Source organism: Oryctolagus cuniculus, chromosome 6 (genome assembly GCF_964237555.1).
Source record: "Oryctolagus cuniculus chromosome 6, mOryCun1.1, whole genome shotgun sequence".
NCBI classification, from domain to species: Eukaryota; Metazoa; Chordata; class Mammalia; order Lagomorpha; family Leporidae; genus Oryctolagus; species Oryctolagus cuniculus.
This window is the reverse complement of record NC_091437.1, coordinates 26747822-26765622: the sequence shown is the minus strand read 5'-3', so window position 1 is coordinate 26765622 and position 17801 is coordinate 26747822. Positions and strand designations below refer to the sequence as shown.

At 42.3% G+C, this 17801-nt stretch overlaps 1 protein-coding gene across 5 annotated transcripts in view; it reads left to right on the top strand.

The window, feature by feature from the left end:
• Window positions 1-17801, top strand: part of SIL1 (SIL1 nucleotide exchange factor) — a 276780-nt gene that overhangs the window by 206065 nt on the left and 52914 nt on the right. For all 5 annotated transcript variants that reach the window (XM_008255099.4, XM_008255096.4, XM_017341087.3 and 2 more), the window contains one exon: window positions 2311-2432. In XM_008255099.4, coding sequence (XP_008253321.1) covers window positions 2311-2432 — 122 coding nt within the window. The remainder of the gene's footprint in view (window positions 1-2310; window positions 2433-17801) is intronic.

Sequence of the window (17801 nt, the reverse complement as noted above, 5' to 3'; positions counted from 1 at the left end):
TGTGGACCTGAGCTGTGGTCCTGCCATCTCTTTTGTCACCCTGAGGAGGGCCCAGCTTTGGGTGCACAGTGGGCAGAATACACCTTTCCTTCCTTACTGCCAGTAAAATAAAAACTTAGAAAACATCTTGAAAAGGCTAAAATACATATCAGCGTTCATATCACACTGAATCACTGGTGTAGTAGTAGAGCTAAGCCGAATCTAAGATGGAGAGTTTGTCCGTGACTCGGGACTGTGTTGCTTTTGGGCCAACAGAGTGGCAGCTGCTCTATCAGGTTTGTAAGTGTCCTTGTCAGGCATGGAGGGACAGGATTCTAAACCATGCTTCAGCATTGGGAGAACCTAGGGGAGGGAGGAACCAAGGATAGGGATAAATTCATTTATTTTAAACCTTAGCAGGTGAAGAAGAAAGGTGCTTGTTGTCAGCAAAGCCCCCAACTCTGAGTCTCCCTGGTGGGCCAGGCTGTGGCTCAGTAGTCAGTCCTCTTCATTGAGGTCAGATTGGGGTTGGAAAATCCTAGTCTTTCCCTGGAGCCATGAGACAGAGCAGGCTTCGTGCTTACTTCATGACCTGGATTGGCCGTTTTCCTAGTCTGTGGTACCAGGGGCCCATCCATTTTGTTGGCACAGATATGCCAGATTGCCTTTTTAAAATTCACACTGCAGTTTTATCCCAGGAACACTTTTTTTCCTGATCAAATTCATATTCATCAGTTCAGTGATTATTTATTGAGCACCTCACTATAAGCATAGCAATGTTCTAGTCATTGGATTTACAACAGTGGATGGATAGACAAAAACCCCTGTTCTTGTGGACATCCCATCAAAATATGTAACAATGTCTTTCCAAGTGATGGAAAATAATAAGCCAGCTTTGCCCAAAATCATTGGTGGACTCAGATCAGTATCTGATCTTACCCTCCATTTCTGTCAAGAGCCCTCTTCAATTTGGGAGGCAGAAGTAAGTACGGTGGCAAATGGCTCTGTAGAATCTGGAGAAGAGTGGATAGCAGTCATATTGCTTTTGGGGTCTACCTTCCTGAGTTTTCCTAATGAATTTTTAGAGTGGGATTAGCATGTGGATAAGAGGCATCCTTTGTAGCAACAAAAACACTTTCAAGGGAGACTGTAGCTATTATATGAAAAAGACAGGATCCAGTGCCCTTCTGAGGAAGTTGAGTCTTCTTATTCTAGGATACTAATGAAGCCTGGGGAATGAGATCCTCTATAGAATGAGAGGGAGAGAGGGAGGGGGAAGAGATAGGACTCTGGGATTTGGAGCTGAAATGATAGCTGAAACAAATGCTATTAAAACTTTATGTGATAGAAATGTCTGCACTGAGAGTGATTTTTGTACAGGTTTGATCATGAATGTCTTTAGATTCAATCAACCTTAGATGGAAAAGAAGGGTTCTAATGTCATTCCTCTCCTAGCACTCTTAGAACACTCTCCTCCGTACCCCACCTCCTCTATCCATAGGACTTTTTTTTATAGTCTCTGGCTTCTAGTTAAAAACCAGCCTTTGGGGCCAGTGCTGTGGTGCAGTAGGTTAATCCTCCGCCTGCGGCGCCAGCATCCCATATGGCCGGCCTAGTCCCAGCTGCTCCTCTTCCAATCCAGCTCTGTGCTATGGCCTGGGAAAGCAGTAGAAGATGGCCCTGGGCCCCTGCACTCATGTGGGAGACCGGAGGAAGCTCCTGGCTCCTGGCTGCGGATCGGCACAGCTCTGGCCGTTGCAGCCATTTGGGGAGTGAACCAGCAGACGGAAGACCTTTCTCTCTGTCTCTCCTCACTGTCTGTAACTCTTAACTTTCAAATAAATAAATAAAATCTTTTAAAAATAAATAAATAAAAAATAAAAATCAGCCTTAATTTTTTTAAATGTTTGCTGATTTCACTGCCACCATTGGAGTTGGACATCAACAGGAAGCATGGCACCATTTAGTGTTGCTGATGACACCAGATTCTTTATGGTAACAGCTTGTACATTAGGAATAAGCTTTGTGACTCATTACCATATTAGAATTTTCCAGGACGTGTTTGGCATAAGCAAGAGCTAGGTGCCATTTCCGCTGATTCCCATGCAGGTGCTGATAAGTCATTTTAGATGAATTAGGAGTTTTCAAATTTAAATCTGTTTAAAAATTTGATTTCATTTTTACATATCTCTTTCTAGTTATTCAGAAAAGCCACTCTTGCTTTGTAGTTGACTTTTTATTTTGTTTTTGGACAGTTATCAAAGAAAGGGTGTGAGAAGAGATCTCCTTTCCTTGGTGTCTATAGTATACTAAGTGATGCCTTTATTGCAGATGGATAATGCACAGGACCTGCTATCCTTTGGAGGCCTTCAAGTGGTAATCAATGGACTGAACAGCACAGAGTCCCTGGTGAAGGAATATGCTGCATTTGTTCTGGGGGCTGCCTTTTCCAGGTGAGTACCGAGGTCCAGCGTCCCATTGGCCAGGATAAGGTAGCCTAATTGGCTTGGAAGAAGGTTACACTTGAACTTAAGCACATCTCACATTTCAGTGCGATCCCAATGAAAGTGCAGTAAGAATGAGATTCTGCCACTATTCCAAGTGCATATGAATTTTGACCCATGTTGTCTCCATCTGTGACTCTGTCCCCTCTATCTTTTAGACATGGACGTTTAATAACACATCTTAGGTCACATTTATCCAAAGCTAATAAACAGACCATACACGGGTAGTAGAGTGGGAGAGAAATGAACTCCAGTAGTTTATCCTTTTGGCATCAAGTGATGAATGAATGATGACCCTGACCAAGGAAGGCCTTTAGTGGGAATGTGTCTTCCCCGCATTGTCTCATACTCTTCGGGTTGGGGGTTCTTTAGAATTTCAGCCAATCTGTCTTGTGTTAGAAAACTGGTTAAGCAAGAGTTGTAGGGAGATAGTCTCTAGGAAGAGAAGCTACAGAAAGATAGATGGACACCACATCCATCATACTCATAATAAAAGGTTAAGATGCCTTCATGCTGTATTTGATCTGTTGGAACTCAATATATTCACCCATTTTTGGAAATCTGCTTCTAGGACCATTTATGCCAACAAAATAGGAACAAATACTCTGATTCTTGATGCAGAGGCCTGGTTGGTGGCTATTTGGCTGCCTTGCTTAGATGTAGGACTTGTAATATAGCAGGAGAAAGGCTGTTCTCAACACATTTTCTTTTGTAGACTTTCCTTTTCGTGTTACCCATGCTTATCTTTGTTTAATCGGATTCTCTGATGCTTTTTGTAGTAAGTTGAGGAGCAGAGCTGGGAAACCTGGAAGAGTCATTCCATGGGGAAAGACAGGACACTGCAGGCCTCTGTCTCCCTTCTCACCATACTGCCTTGGTCTTCAAGCCCTGTTGTCATGTGGTTGTGTTACTGAAGATAAGGCCCTGATCTCCACAGCGATGCCATCTCCTTTGGCCTCACCTTCCAGAGCCAGAGGCTCCAAGGAAGCCCAGGGAAATCTCCTGAGCAGCCACTGGAAAAGTGTTGAGTATCATTGTGGTTAGTCACTGTGGCCTCAGCCTGGGGACATCCAAGTCTTGTCTTCAAAAGGCTTTAAAGACTACAGAACTTACCAATCTCACTTTTTCCTTCTTGAGCTAGAAGAGAGCTAAATCAAACATTATTAACCAGTCTGCCCACACAGTTTTTTGAATTATTCCAAATTATTTTCTTTCTGCCTTCAGTATGAATACATCCCTTACCATTGCTTCTAGAAATACATTTCTTGAGGGAAACTATAATATTTTCATGTCACATCCTACTTAAGGGAGACTAACTAGTGACATAAGCATGCATTGGAACTGCCTAGCAGACCATAACTTTTCCAGGGGCTGTGCCATTATGTGGTGTTATTAGGACTTTTCCCTGATTGGATGAGTGTAAGACCACGTCAACATTTATGCAGCATCACTAAAACTTAAATAGAAATAAATATAATATAAAATATTGCAATTTAGTGATTTGGTGGCAATCAGACTGCTATATTCAAAAAGTGCTAGCTGGGTTTTTGATGGCTCACTGGAGAGCTGTTACAGTGACAGCATGGTGTGGTGCCAGATCTTTCAGAAGCCAATGGCGTGCTCCTAAACGCCATGAAAATGTCAATATTTATGCAGAGAGGAACTTGATGCAAGGTAAGATTATTTCTACACAGAGAGGCCAGTCGCAGGGCTCTAGTCTGATCTCATTATTTACTCTTGTTGTCCTAAGTATTGGTTCTGCATCTCCATAACTACTGCAGTATACATGTGTGTGCATGTGTACACACACACACACACACACACACGCTGTGGCTGGATGAGCTTGCCCTTTGTTAAAGGAATTGTGAGCACCCTGAGACCATGGGGTCACGGGGCTGGGGCTGTTAGCCAGAGGTCATTGCTTCTGATGCAAGAGTACTGCTTATTCAGTGTAGGTGATTGATTATTTGGGAGGACTGGTCAGACCCTTCACCTGGAGTTAGAAAGTAAAGAATTCAAGTCTGTTTTCCCTACTTCCTGTCTGTGTGCCCATGGACAACCCTTGCAAAGGTTTATTGATAGGGAGCAATGACAGGTGTCTTGTGTGTTTCATAAAGTTGAGTGACTGTCAAGTACCCTAGTATCCAGTAAGTCTTTGAAGACGGTTACAAGAGCCGCTGTCAGTGATAAGGTGGTGTCTGTATGTATCTTCATCACTCTCACTGTGAAGTGTCCTTTTTACGAGAGTTTTCAGTCTGAGAAAATGCTTGTTTCTTTTCTTTCTATAGCACCAACCTTTATCTTTCTCATTTTCTATCCTGTTAAGGTGGTTATGTTCTGTCACAGATCTCTTGGTAGCAATCTTGATGCTGTGCGAGAGGGACCATTTGCCTGTCTGGGTTAATTGCTCAGTAAGGCTCCACACACATTTCTGTGGATGAAGAGAGCTTTTCCCTGATATTAAACATATAGCAATTATTGCAAGATCAAGAAGAGCAAATTGATATAAATATAACTGACTTGGCCACTGAATGTCACACGTCCTCTGAAATACAGCTTGTTTCTTCTCTTCAACAACAATGTATCTTGTATCAAATAACACATATCAGTATTTATTCACATTTGTGGTTCACACACTCATTTTCTGCTACTCTAGGCCAGGGGTGAGGCAGGGCCAACTCTGAATATTCAGGGATTGGGAGCTAGTGATTTTAGCAGCTCCATCTTTTCATGGTTTATTTTTTTTTTCCTTCTTCAGTTACATTTCTTTGCCTTTCTGTGACCTAATTTCATCTCATGCTGGCACCTGTGAGTGTCTGTCTGCAGTCTGCCCTCCCAGGAATCTCTGGAGTCCCAGACACATCTTTTGTTTCTCTTAAGGGAAGTCTGAGAAAAGCTTTATGAATTTCAGAGACTGTTTTCTGTAACCTGGTTTTGGTTTTATTTCTCAGCAAACTGGCTGCCTACTTTTGTTTTCCTCTTATCTCCCTGTATGTAGCATTTACCTTTTGGCTGCCAGGAGTTAACTATTAAGAAACTAGTGGGCTGGCACTGAGGCTCACTAGGCTAATCCTCCGCCTGCAGCACAGGCACCCCGGATTCTAGTCCCGGTTGCTCCTCTTCCAGTCCCGCTCTCTGCTGTGGCCCGGGAGTGCAGTGGAGGATGGCCCAAGTGCTTGGGCCCTGCACCCGCATGGGAGACCAGGAGGAAGTACCTGGCTCCTGGCTTCAAATCGGTGCCGCGCTGGCCGTAACGGCCATTTGAGGGGTGAACCACCGGAAGGAAGACCTTTCTGTCTAACTCTGCCTGTCAACAAACAAACAAACAAACAAACTAGGGGAATGGCATTGTGCTGTAGCAGGTTAAGCCTCTGCCTGCAATGCCAGCATGCCATGTGGGCGCCAGTTTGAGACTCAGCTGCTCTGCTTCAGATCCAGGTCCCTGCTTTGCCTAGGGAAGCAGCAGGGATGGCCCAGGTGCCTGAATCTGCACCCACGTGGGACACCTGTAAGAAACTCCTAGCTCCTGGCTGTGGCCTGGCCCAGTCCAAGCCATTGCGGACATTTGGGGAGTGAACCAGCAATAGCGCTCTCTCTCTCGCTCTCTCCCCCTCCCCCTTGCCCTCTCTCCCTTTTCCTTTCCCTTCCTCGATCCCTGCTTCCCTCCCTCTCTTCCCCTCCTCTCTCTCTAACTCTACCTTACCAAAAAAAAAAAAAAAAAAAAAACCTTAAAAACAAAGAAACTGGTATGCCTGCCCTAGATAGCATTGACTTTGCCATTCTCATGTAGCTGCCTCAGTCTGTTCAGGAATCCTCCCTCCCTCTTAATAACCTACATTCTCGTGTGTGTGTCTGTGTGTGTGTCTGTGTCTGTGTATGAATTATTATGCAATTACGTAGGTCTAGAAGTGTCATGTCTCCTCCTGAACACATTTTTGCTCCTACCCCCAGCCCTGCATATCTTCCTGTTTTCCTAATCAACTTCAGTGTCCTCACTGCTTTCGCTGTGTCTAGGCTCCTTCCTCTTAGCCTGCAGATGTACTCAGGTTATCTTTCTATTGACCCTGTCCTACCATCGACCTGTCCATCAACTTGCCACCCTGTATTCTCCCCAACTTACTGAAAGAGTAGACAAAAAAGGTTATCAGTGAGTGCACATGAGCTTATTGTGCACGTACTCAGAAATGCTATTCCTACAGTTTGGATTCTGTCCCTACCAGGCCTACACATATTCAAGAGTACTTTGCTGTCATTGACATCTCTGGGGTTGTAAACAGTGCTAGCCACTACTTTCCCTTGGAAGCTTTTCTTCTTGGTTGCTGTGTAATGCTATGGCATTACAGTCCCTTAGGTTTGAGATGTGTGTAGTTAATCACTCCCTGTCCTTTTCCCATGGCCACAGCAGTATCTTACTGGCTTCTGATTGTAACCATTTGTCACCATTCTTCTGCCCTCTTCTTTCTCTAATTTACTCATGTAGTCACTCCTATGTCTACATTCAAGTCCAGCCTTTCTCCTGAGATCTCACTCCACATTTCTGTCAAAATGTTTCCATCTCAAACATCAGGAAAACCAAGTGGACCTCATCATTGTGTCCCTATAAACCAGCTTTTTCCTCTCTCGTTCTCTTTGTATCTGTTATTGTCCCCATGATTATTATAGTTACCCAAGCTTAAAACTTTTGAATGATATTTAAGGATTCTTTATCCCTTTGTTCTCTCATTAAGTTGGTGAATAAGTCCTGTGGATTTTTATTTCCATATTTGTTGCCTACTGAGCAACCATTTCCCCTTTTTCATCTAGTTCAAAGAATCTTCTTGTGAGGGCAGCATCATGTTGATTGAGGGTGTTCCTTCCCTTTGTGCCAAGAAATGAGCCATGAATGGTCCAAACCAGGCTTTGCAATCTCATTCTCTGTGCATGTGGGTTGATTTAGAGTTAGGCATGTGACATAGTTCTGACCACTGAGACATAAGGAGTTGTTTGCTTAGAAGCTTCTGGGAAGAATTCTGCTCTTATAAAAGAAAGGTGGTAAGGAGACCCTGCCTACTTCTTTCTGCTATGATTGCAGTTGTAGTAGAGCTGTAGCAGCGGCCTTGGATCAGGGAGGTGAGAAGATCAAGAGCAAACAGCCAGCGGTGAGGAGGATAGCAGAGCAGGAAAATTCGTGATGTAGTTGAGCCATTATGGTGGCTTTGGAACCATGAACTTGCAGACTTTGCTTGCAGAGGTAATTAAATGTCCTTGTTGTTTTTAAAGCATTCTTAGTCATTATTCTGTTACTTGCAATTGAATTTATATTCATATTGGTAACATTTCCTTATTAGATATTTAAAATTCTTTTTAAATTATCCCTGCTTCTTCATAGCACTCATTTCAGTTTGCAGTTAGGTATCTGTGAGATTACCTGATTATTATTGATCTGACCTATTAGTACTAGGAGGGGTAAGGTCCTTTTTTCTCAATCTAGATGTGTTCCTAGTGAGTAGCACAGGACCTAACATTGAGAGAATGCTCAGGAAATAATTACTGCATGAATAAATAAACAAAGGAATAATGGGGGCCAGCATTGTGGCACAGTGGGTTAAGCCACGGCCTCCAATGCTGGCATCTCATATGGGAGCTGGTTCAAGTCTAGGCTGCTCCACTTCTAATCCAGCTCCTTGCTAATATGCTTGGGAATGCAGCAGAAGATGGCCCAGTACTCGGGCTCCTTACCCACATGAATGATCCAGATAAATCTTCTGGCTTCAGCCTGGCCCAGTCAAACCACTGCCACCATTTGGGGAGTAAACTAGCAGCTGGAAGATATCTGTCTCTCCTCCTCTCTCTGTAACTCTTCCTTTCAAATAAATAAATAAGCTTAAAAAAGAAAAAGAAAAGAAACAAAGGAAATAAGTTGATACTCAGGGAATGAGTTGTTTTTCAGATAACATATGGAAGCTGAGTGGAAAGTGCTGTTTTTATTATTAATTAATGATGTAATAGTTAGTGGATGATTCAGATACCACACCTTGACCCTTTAAAATATAAAGCCATGGAAATGAGTGTTTATCCTCACTGGCTGAAGGCCCAGAAAATAGAAGGTTAGAGATTGGGATGAGGTCAGACATTGGAGATGCCAGCATTTAAATAAAAGTTCAAATGTGACCCCTGGGACTAGTTTGACCTCTTGTCTCCAGTTGCTAATTTTTCCACACTTCTCCAGAGAGAGGAGAGGTGCTCAGACCATTTGTATCTTATAGATTGATTAGCATATTAACCAAGATTGGCTTGGGCAATTGGATAGCCATAGCTCTTAAGCTGCATTCAAAGTCTGATTACTTTTTTTCAAATAGCAATTAATAACAAATGGAAAATGAGCTCTAAGCCTGACCAGCTGCCCTGAGTACTGCAGGAATCAAGACTTCATTTTGGGGAGGGAGGCATCGCTTTGCTTAATGAACTTGTCCCTTCAGCATTTCTTTAGAATCCATCTCTGAGATGTGCCTCTGCCTCCTCCACATTCTCCATGTGGCTGCTCTCCGAGTTTTTTGATGCTAACTCCCTGTTTCTTAATTCCTTCCTGCCTGTCCCCAGTCCACAGAGTTCTTTTCTTTATCTTCAGCTTAATTAGCATTTGCCCTCTGGGCTCTCAGCTAACTCCTGAATGCATCGATGTCTGTTGTTTGTTAGTTCTGCCATCTATTTCTCCAGTACAATCAACAGCTTCTTCAGAGTGGGAACCATTATAGACAAGACACCAATAGCAGAGGGTCCTTTATTTTCTCTTCTTCTCTTTTGTTTGGTGACAAGTACTTCAGTATGATAAATAATGTTGCTCTGTATCTGAAGATATACTATTAAATGAAGAATGTAGAAAAAGTATGCATAAAACATCAGTAATTGTATATATATACACATATACATATAAAGTAATTGAAAGGTAAATTAATACTTTGGGGAAAAGAACTTTGCAGTGAGTATGCATTATTTCTGTAATTAAATTTTAAATAGTAAGTAACAAAACAAGCCAGAAAACAACTGTGTGACTTGTATGAGGCAGTAGCAGCTTACATTTCTCAGGAAACCCTCAATTCAGAGTACCTGAAGATGCTTGTTGACACATTTAAACGTTTCCTTAAATGCTTGATACATTAAGAGAATAAGAAACTTCAGGACCACCACTTTGCACAGTTGTCATGTTCTTTGTGTGGTGACTGTTCAAGAAAGTGAGAGAAATCCTATAGCCAAATTTAAATGGAGAGGTCAAATCCTGGGAGACTGAGAACACTGCAGTTGACAGCTGTCTTAGGAACACTGGTTGTTCCCTAGTGACAGAGAGCTTTTGGTTTCAACAGGCTTTATAAATGGCGGCTCATGAAGAGTGAATTAGAAAAGTGGAAATCGTTCATTCAAAAGTAGTTATTAAGGCAATTTGGCTTTGAGTAGGGAAAAAAATTCTCCCCCACAATTCTTCATCCAAGCCAGGCTAAGAGCACATTTGGTATGGAAATCATACTCCTTTTGTGGCCTGAAAGTCTCCAAGGTGAGAATTCAGTTTATAATGATCTCAAAAAAATAATAAACTGGGGGGAAAAAAAGTTTGGAACCTGTATCACAGACATAGCATTAATTTTTCTACCATTACTCTCTAAAAATGGAGAACAAACACACTAACAACCTTGTAGAAAAACAGGATAGACAAATACATTTATGGAATTAAAGCTATAAAGATGGCTTAACCACACAAAAGAATGCTTAACTTCACTCATGTGAAGAGAAAGACCACCTAAACCAGGCTGAGACCTGTTGCTCACCCACTGTGCTGGCACAAGCCCAGAAGTTGACAGCACCTCTGTCTGTGAACCTGTAGGGAGATAGCTTCTCAGACATTGCAGGTGGAATTGTAAGTCAGCACTCCCTTATCACAGGGCAGTCAGCAATGGGTAGTGAACATTTTTACCCTTTGAAATAGCATTGACATTTCCTGGATTCTACTTCTAAACTGTATTGGTGAAAAGAGAAAAAGACTGTGTGCTCATAGTCATTCATGATAGCACTGTTTGTACCAGCAAAAGTCAGGAAATGACTGAGACGTCCATCCCTACAGAAAGGATTGAATGAATTATTTAATTTATTCTATGGGGGTATTATACAGTTATTAAAAAGATTGAAAAGTTTTTCAGCATAATAAAGAATGTTGCTATCTATTTCAAGATATATTATTACATGAAAAAGATAGAGAAAACTATGAATAAAATGCTAGTAATTGTATATATATGCTTATATTTTAAAAACGATAGGTAAGTGTCTACTATGGGGAGAGGATCTTTGCAACCATGCAAATATTTTACATAATTTAAAAAATTTAAATCTTCAAATTCAGAAGCAAGAAAAAACAAATGTGACAAAAATATACAGGGAGAAAATATTTTGTGTGATTTCAAGACAAGGACCAAAAAACCTGCAAAACTTTCCAGAAACCCGGTTGTTCACAGTGGCATTGGTGTTATTCTGAGACTGTTTGTGAGTATTCTGAGCATCTCTGAGAACCAGGATTTCAGTATGACAGAAGGAAGATACTGATCTCAAATTAGGGACTGGGTTAAACCCCCCATTGTCCTGAAGTTGAATTGGCAGTAATGGTATGAACTCATAATGAGGTGTTTTTGTTGTTGTTAAAAAAAAAATAATATTTTGGTGATGGACACTTGGCTTGGTAATTAAGATGCCACTTTAAACACCATATCCCACACCAGGGTGCCTGGGTTTGAGTCCAGGCTTTGCTCCTGATTCCAGCTTTCATATGCACCCTGGGAGGCAGTAGGTTATGGCCCAAGTTGTTGGGTCCCTGCCACCCTGATGGGAGACCTAGATGAAGTTCCCAGCTTCTGGGTTTGACCTAGACCCAGCCCCAGCTGTTGTGGGCATTTTGAGAGTGAACCAACAGGAGATCTCTGTCTCATGTCTCTGCCTTTCAAGTAAATAAATCAAAAAATTTAAGAATTTTTAGATGTGTGTTTTAGTCCTGTCCTTAGAAAACAGGCAAACACAGTAACAGTGACCACCCTTGACTCCCAGATTATGTTGTCTAAATAACATTTTCCTCTAAAATGGAGTTTTTCCATTACAAAGACTGATGATTTCCTGGAGAAATGACTGATTTCATGTTTTGGAGTAAAATGTGCACCATGAACCTTATTCATCTTGTCAAAGTAGAAGGCCAGGAAGCTCCCGAAAACTAGTATGGTTTTGTGTAAAGGACTTAGGAGTTGACCTTCTGCCACGTGTTCCATCATGTCTACACTGGCAGTTGGTCACCCACCTCTGCGAATTTATTTTCTCTGAATAAATTCCGTCTGGCTGTAAAAAAATAAAAGAACTCAGGAGTCAACTTGAAAGGTTCCCATTGGCCAAAGATGGGACATGTCAAGTTCCAAGATGGACAAAACTGCAATGAATGAGGAAAATAAAATATGTTTGGGTCTCCCAAGTTCTTCATGACACTAAAAAAAAAAAAAAAATTCTACCTCATGGTCATCTTTGGAGGGTACTAGGGAAGAAACCAATTCATAATCAAAAATACGAAATGGTATTTATCTTACTTTCTGATACAAACTGAACCCTGAACCTCTGAGTAAACAAATAGTTGAAATTCTTGATAAAAGAGATAAGAATGAAATAATGAGACTACCACAGTTTTATAATCTCTATGAAATTAGGGGATCTAAGCATCTCCATAGCTGCTGGTGCTACAGGAAGAAATTCAGTCATACATTATGTGCCTTGTAGTGGGTAATGTGGTTCATATCCAGATTCCCTTGAGGGCTGAGGCAGTTATTCCCCAAGATCTGGGAGTATTGGCTGTTCAAGACTCTCTTAACTCACTTAATCCAGAAGGAAGCTACCTTGTGCAAGATGGTGGCCCTTTCCATCACAAAGCAAAGTTCAAAGCACTTCCATTCTTGTCTCAAAGGAGGTAGCTCTGAAAGACCACCCTAGCTCCACAGGACGCTGTGGGATCACTTAAGACATCTGTTGCAGCCTCACCGTAGTTCAGCTCTTCCTATGGCCTCATCTTGCTTCCCTCCCTCTTCACAGGTGTTGTACCCAAGAACACTCCCCTGTAAGCCTGCCTGCAAATCTGTTACCTAAGGAAACTGAGTTTGATATGCCTACTAAAAGTACCTCACCACACATGAAGTATTCCTGATAGAAAACCAAATAGAAATTTGTTCAAACTTCTTGATCCCACATTTTTATTTATTTATTTATTTTTTTTTGACAGGCAGAGTGGACAGTGAGAGAGAGAGACAGAGAGAAAGGTCTTCCTCTTGCTGTTGGTTCACCCTCCAATGGCCGCCACGGCTGGCGCACTGTGGCTGGCGCACCGCGCTGATCCAAAGGCAGGAGCCAGGTGCTTCTCCTGGTCTCCCATGCGGGTGCAGGGCCCAAGCACTTGGGCCATCCTCCACTGCACTCCCTGGCCACAGCAGAGAGCTGGCCTGGAAGAGGGGCAACCAGGACAGAATCCGGTGCCCTGACCGGGACTAGAACTCGGTGTGCCAGCACCGCTAGGTGGAGGATTAGCCTATTGAGCTACGGCACCGGCCCCCACTTTTAATTTAAAGGAAATACTGGGGTGGGCATTTGGTATAGTAGTTAAGATGTTGCCTGGGACACCCACATCTCCTCTGGAGTGCCTGGGTTCAAATCTCAACTTTGCTTACAATTGCATCTTCCTGCTAATGCCCACCCTGGGAGGCACAGTAGGTGATAGCTTAAATAGATAGATCCCTGTCACCCATGTGGAAGACTTGATTTGAGTTCCCAGTTCCTGTCTTTGGACTTGCCCAAACCCAGCTGTTGTGAGCATTTGGAGAGTGATTCCACAGAGGGGAGATCTGTTAATTTTTCTTTCTCTCTCCTTTCAAATAATATTAATTTTTTTAAAAAAATCTTATAGGGAAAAAAAATACTAGGAACATGGGTTAGGCAATAGCAAGACAGGGAAACTATAGGACTAGCTACTGGGTTTTCCATCAAGTTAACACAAAATATAAGCAAAGAGATGGAGTAAAACCAGTAAGTTAAAAGATACTTTAAATCAATGAAGAGAGCATTGAGAAAATTTAAATGCTTGTTTGATATTATTAGAAGTTTTTAGTGTGAAACTTGTGTTTTTTGTTTTTTTTTTTTTTATTTATTTTATTCCAAAGGAAGAGTGGGAGAAAGATATCTCCCATCTGGTAGTTCACTCACCAAATGGCCAAAACATCCAAGTCTTGGCCAGGCCAAAGCCAGGAGCCTAGAACTCCATCAAGGTCTCTCATATGGGTGGCAGGGCCCCAAGCACTGTGCCATCATCTTGCTGCTTTCCCAGGTGCATTAACAGGGAACTGGATCAGAAATGGAGCAGCTGAGACATGAACCATCGCTCATATTGGATAATGGTGTCACAAAGTAGTATAGTAACCCACTGTACCACAATGCCAGCCCCCAAAACTGTACTTTTCAAATAGTCCTTTTAGAAATTTTATAGGTTAATAATAGCATGTCTGAGTTTTGCTTTATATGTGCTATCTGGAGGAGATGGGTGGGTTGGATATGGTTGAAACTGGCCCTAACTTCATGATTTTTAAAGTCAAGTGAAGGGATCATGGAGGATTATTATACCATTCTCTCACTTTAGAACACAGATGAAAAAATTTCCTGAGAAAAATTTTTGTTTTTAATGCAGTTCCATATTGCCAGAATTTCCAAGTTGCTTGTAGAAGCTTAGATGAATCCTCTTTGGAGGAACTTAAATACAGGCTTCGAAGCGTCCCCACAAGTAGAAAGCTTACAGTGATCCTGAGTTCACAATCAGAGTATATCACAAAGTGCACACACAATAAGACACTACATGTGAAAGAGCAGAAACAATAAAATCAGATCTTCTTCACTATAGGCAATAAAATTCTGAAGGTACAGAGTATAAAGTAATTATTTCAATATGTTGAAAGAAGAAATATTTGGTGGCTGGTTTTATGGTGTAGTGGGTTAACCTGCTGCTTGCAACATGCCATATTGGAGTGCCAGTTCAGGTCCCATCTGCTCTGCTTCACATCCAGATCCGTGCTAATGTGCCTGGGAAGGCAGTGGATGATGACCCAAGTGCCTGTGCCCCTGCCATCCATGTGAGAGACCCAGATGGAGTTCTGAGCTCCTGGATTCAGTCTGGCCGAGCCCTGCCCTTTGGGGGCATCTGGATAGTGAACCAGCAGGTAGAAGAAATTCTCTCTCTCTGTAACTCTGCCTTTCAAATAAATATTTTTTAAAAAACTGCATTTGGCTGGCGCCGTGCCTCACTAGGCTAATCTTCTGCCTGCAGCGCAGGCACCCGGGTTCTAGTCCCGGTTGGGGAGCCAGATTCTGTCCCAGTTGCTCCTCTTCCAGTCCAGCTCTCTGCTGTGGCCCGGGAGGGCAGTGGAGGATGGCCCAAGTGCTTGGGTCCTGCACCCACATGGGAGACTAGGAGAAGCACCTGACTCCTGGCTTCGGATCAGCACGGTGTGCCAGCCACAGCACGCCAGCTGCAGCAGCCATTGGGGGGGTGAACCAACAGAAAAAGGAAGACCTTTCTCTCTGTCTCTCTCTCTCACTGTCCACTCTGCTTGTCAACACACACACACACACACACATACACACAAAAGCTGTATTTATTCTGTACAAGAGAACTTCAGAAAGTTCATGGAAAGTGGAATTAAAAGATAAGGTTTTTTTGCTGCAAAAAATTGAAATTTGTATGTAGTTTTTTTCATGATAAACATTTTCCACAGTTTTTGAAGACTCCCTGATATATACATTGTGGAATGACTAAGTAATTAGAATGTGTGTTACTTCACATGGTTATTTTTGTGGTGAGAAATGATTTACCTTCACGTTTAGCTTATTTCAAGACTACAACATATTACCTACAGTCATCATGTTGTACAATAAATCTCTTAGGCTCAGTCCTCCTTTCTAATAGAATTTTTGTATCCTTTGACCAGTATCACAACATACTCTGCCCCTTCCAGTCACTTCAGCCCCTGATAACCACCATTCTACTCTCTACTTCTATGAACTCTTTGCTTCTATGGGGTTAACTTCTTAATATTCTACCTAAGAGAAAGATCGTATATTACTTCGCTTCCTGTACCTAGCTTATTTTCATATTACTTTAATATGATGTCTTCCAGGTTCATCCATGTTGTTACAGATGATTTGATTTCCTTCTTTTTTATGGCCAAATAGTAATTCATTGTGTGTGTTCCGTTTTCTTTATTCATTTATCCATTGATGGACACTTAGGTTGATTTGCAAATGGAACTTCTAGGAGTAGGTAATTTAATAACTGCAATTAGGAATTAAGTCAACAAGGTAAACAACTATTTCAACATAGCTAAGAGTAATTAAGTGAACAGGAATATAGAATCAAAATGAAAGTGCAACATCGACAGTTGAATAGAAAAATTTAAAAAGGAAAAAGGTTAACAGATGTGGACAATAGAATGAAAAGATCTAAAGTGAGTTTCAGATGGTTAAAGAGAATGTGGGATAGGCTGTGTTTAAAGAGTTTTGTAAAATTTTCTAAAATTGATGAGAGAGCTGAATTCTGATTCTAGAATTTCGTTGAATCTTAAGTACCATGATTAAGAAGAAATTTGTTTCTACCAACATAGTGAAACCACAGAAACTTAGGGCTATCAAAGCAGACAGGGTTGGGTGTTATGGTACAGTGGGTTAAACCTCTGCTTGGGATGCCTATGTCCCCACACCCAAGTGCTGGTTTCAGTCCTGGCTACTCCACTTGCAATGCAGCTTTCTGCTAATGCATCGTGGTAAGCAGCAGATGATGACTCAAATGCTCGGGCCCCCGCCATCCACATGGGAGACCCAAATGGAGTTCTGAGCTCCTAGCTTGCACCTGGCCCAGTCCTGACTGTTGCAGGCATTTGAGGAGTGAAGCCTTGGAGGGGAGATTTCTCTCTTTCCTCCTCTCTGTCTTCCTCTTACTCTCACTCTGTGTCACTCTGCCTTTGAACTAGATGAAACAAAATTTAAAATGTAAGTAGAAGTAAAAACAGGCAGTGAAAAGACTGATTAGCTATGTAGTAGCAGAGTGACAAAAAGAGAGAAAATATGGCTCTTAACTGTGCTTCACTTAGTTGCTGGTTGGCCAGAGATCTAGAGGGCTCCTATGTCATTTCAGCACTTCTAGGCAATGATTATTTCACACCATGGTGCCGTTGGCTTTGACGTTTCCTTCTTGACCCCATGTGCATTCCACAGTAGACATCTAGACTCAAGCAGCAATCCGCAGTGCTTCGCAAAGCTAGAGGTGTTGCAGGTCTGCCAAGTTTCTTGGTATGTGCCTGTCATGGGCTTAGGAAGTGGAGCTACAGAGCTTGGTGGGGAGAGGGCCAGATGGGCTTCCCTTGCTGTTTCCCAAGTTCTTCCTTTATTACTTCCTGCCGGGCCTTAGTTTTTCTCTCTTGTCCTCTTTTTTTTTTTTTTTTTTTTTAATTCTCGAGGATTTGTATGGAAAGACACTTAGTGCCATAAGACATTTGGATGATAAAACAGAGACCACCTTCTAACCTGACAGTGTGAGGAGCTGTGTTGACCCCCACTCACCAGGGAAACTGGTGACAATTATTTTTTGTTTGCAGAAAGCCTCTAGAAATGATCCTATGGGCAAACAGTAAATATAGAAACATCTGTTCAAGGGAATTATGAAATTTGGTGTGAAAGATGAGGCTCTGTGTTTTAGATACAACCACCCCCTCCATCCCCAGTTAAGCTTCCTGAAGTGCAGACTCCATTCAAAAGCGCCTCAGGCTCCCCTCCCTCCAGCTCCCAGTTGGAGAGCTTTCTCTCCGGAAGGAGCAGGTTAGCATTTCTCTTTTTATGCCAGACTACCTGTTGCTGAGGCCAAGTCCATTTAACGCACTTAGGAATTTGAGGGGGCGCCCTTCTTCAGCCCACCCTCTTTAGAATGGAGGCTTCTCCTTGGCTGTGGTACACTGAGAATCCTGGGGTCCTGACTGGCTTCACCCTGACTCCTGAGATGGAGGTTTCATGCTGGGAAAGGAAAGCTTAGAGGCTCTCTGGCTGCATCCTCCAACCTACTGAGCATGCAAGCTTCTGGTGTTGGGGGCGTCCCTGGGAGAGAGGTTTGTCGTTGTGTCCCACTTAAGTTAGAGTCCTAAATCAGAGGTTTTTCCTGGGGGAGAAGTGGGCCATTAAATAGATCGTTCCTGATCTTGTCCCAAAGGAACTCAGTTTATTTGCAACAGATCATGCTGAAGT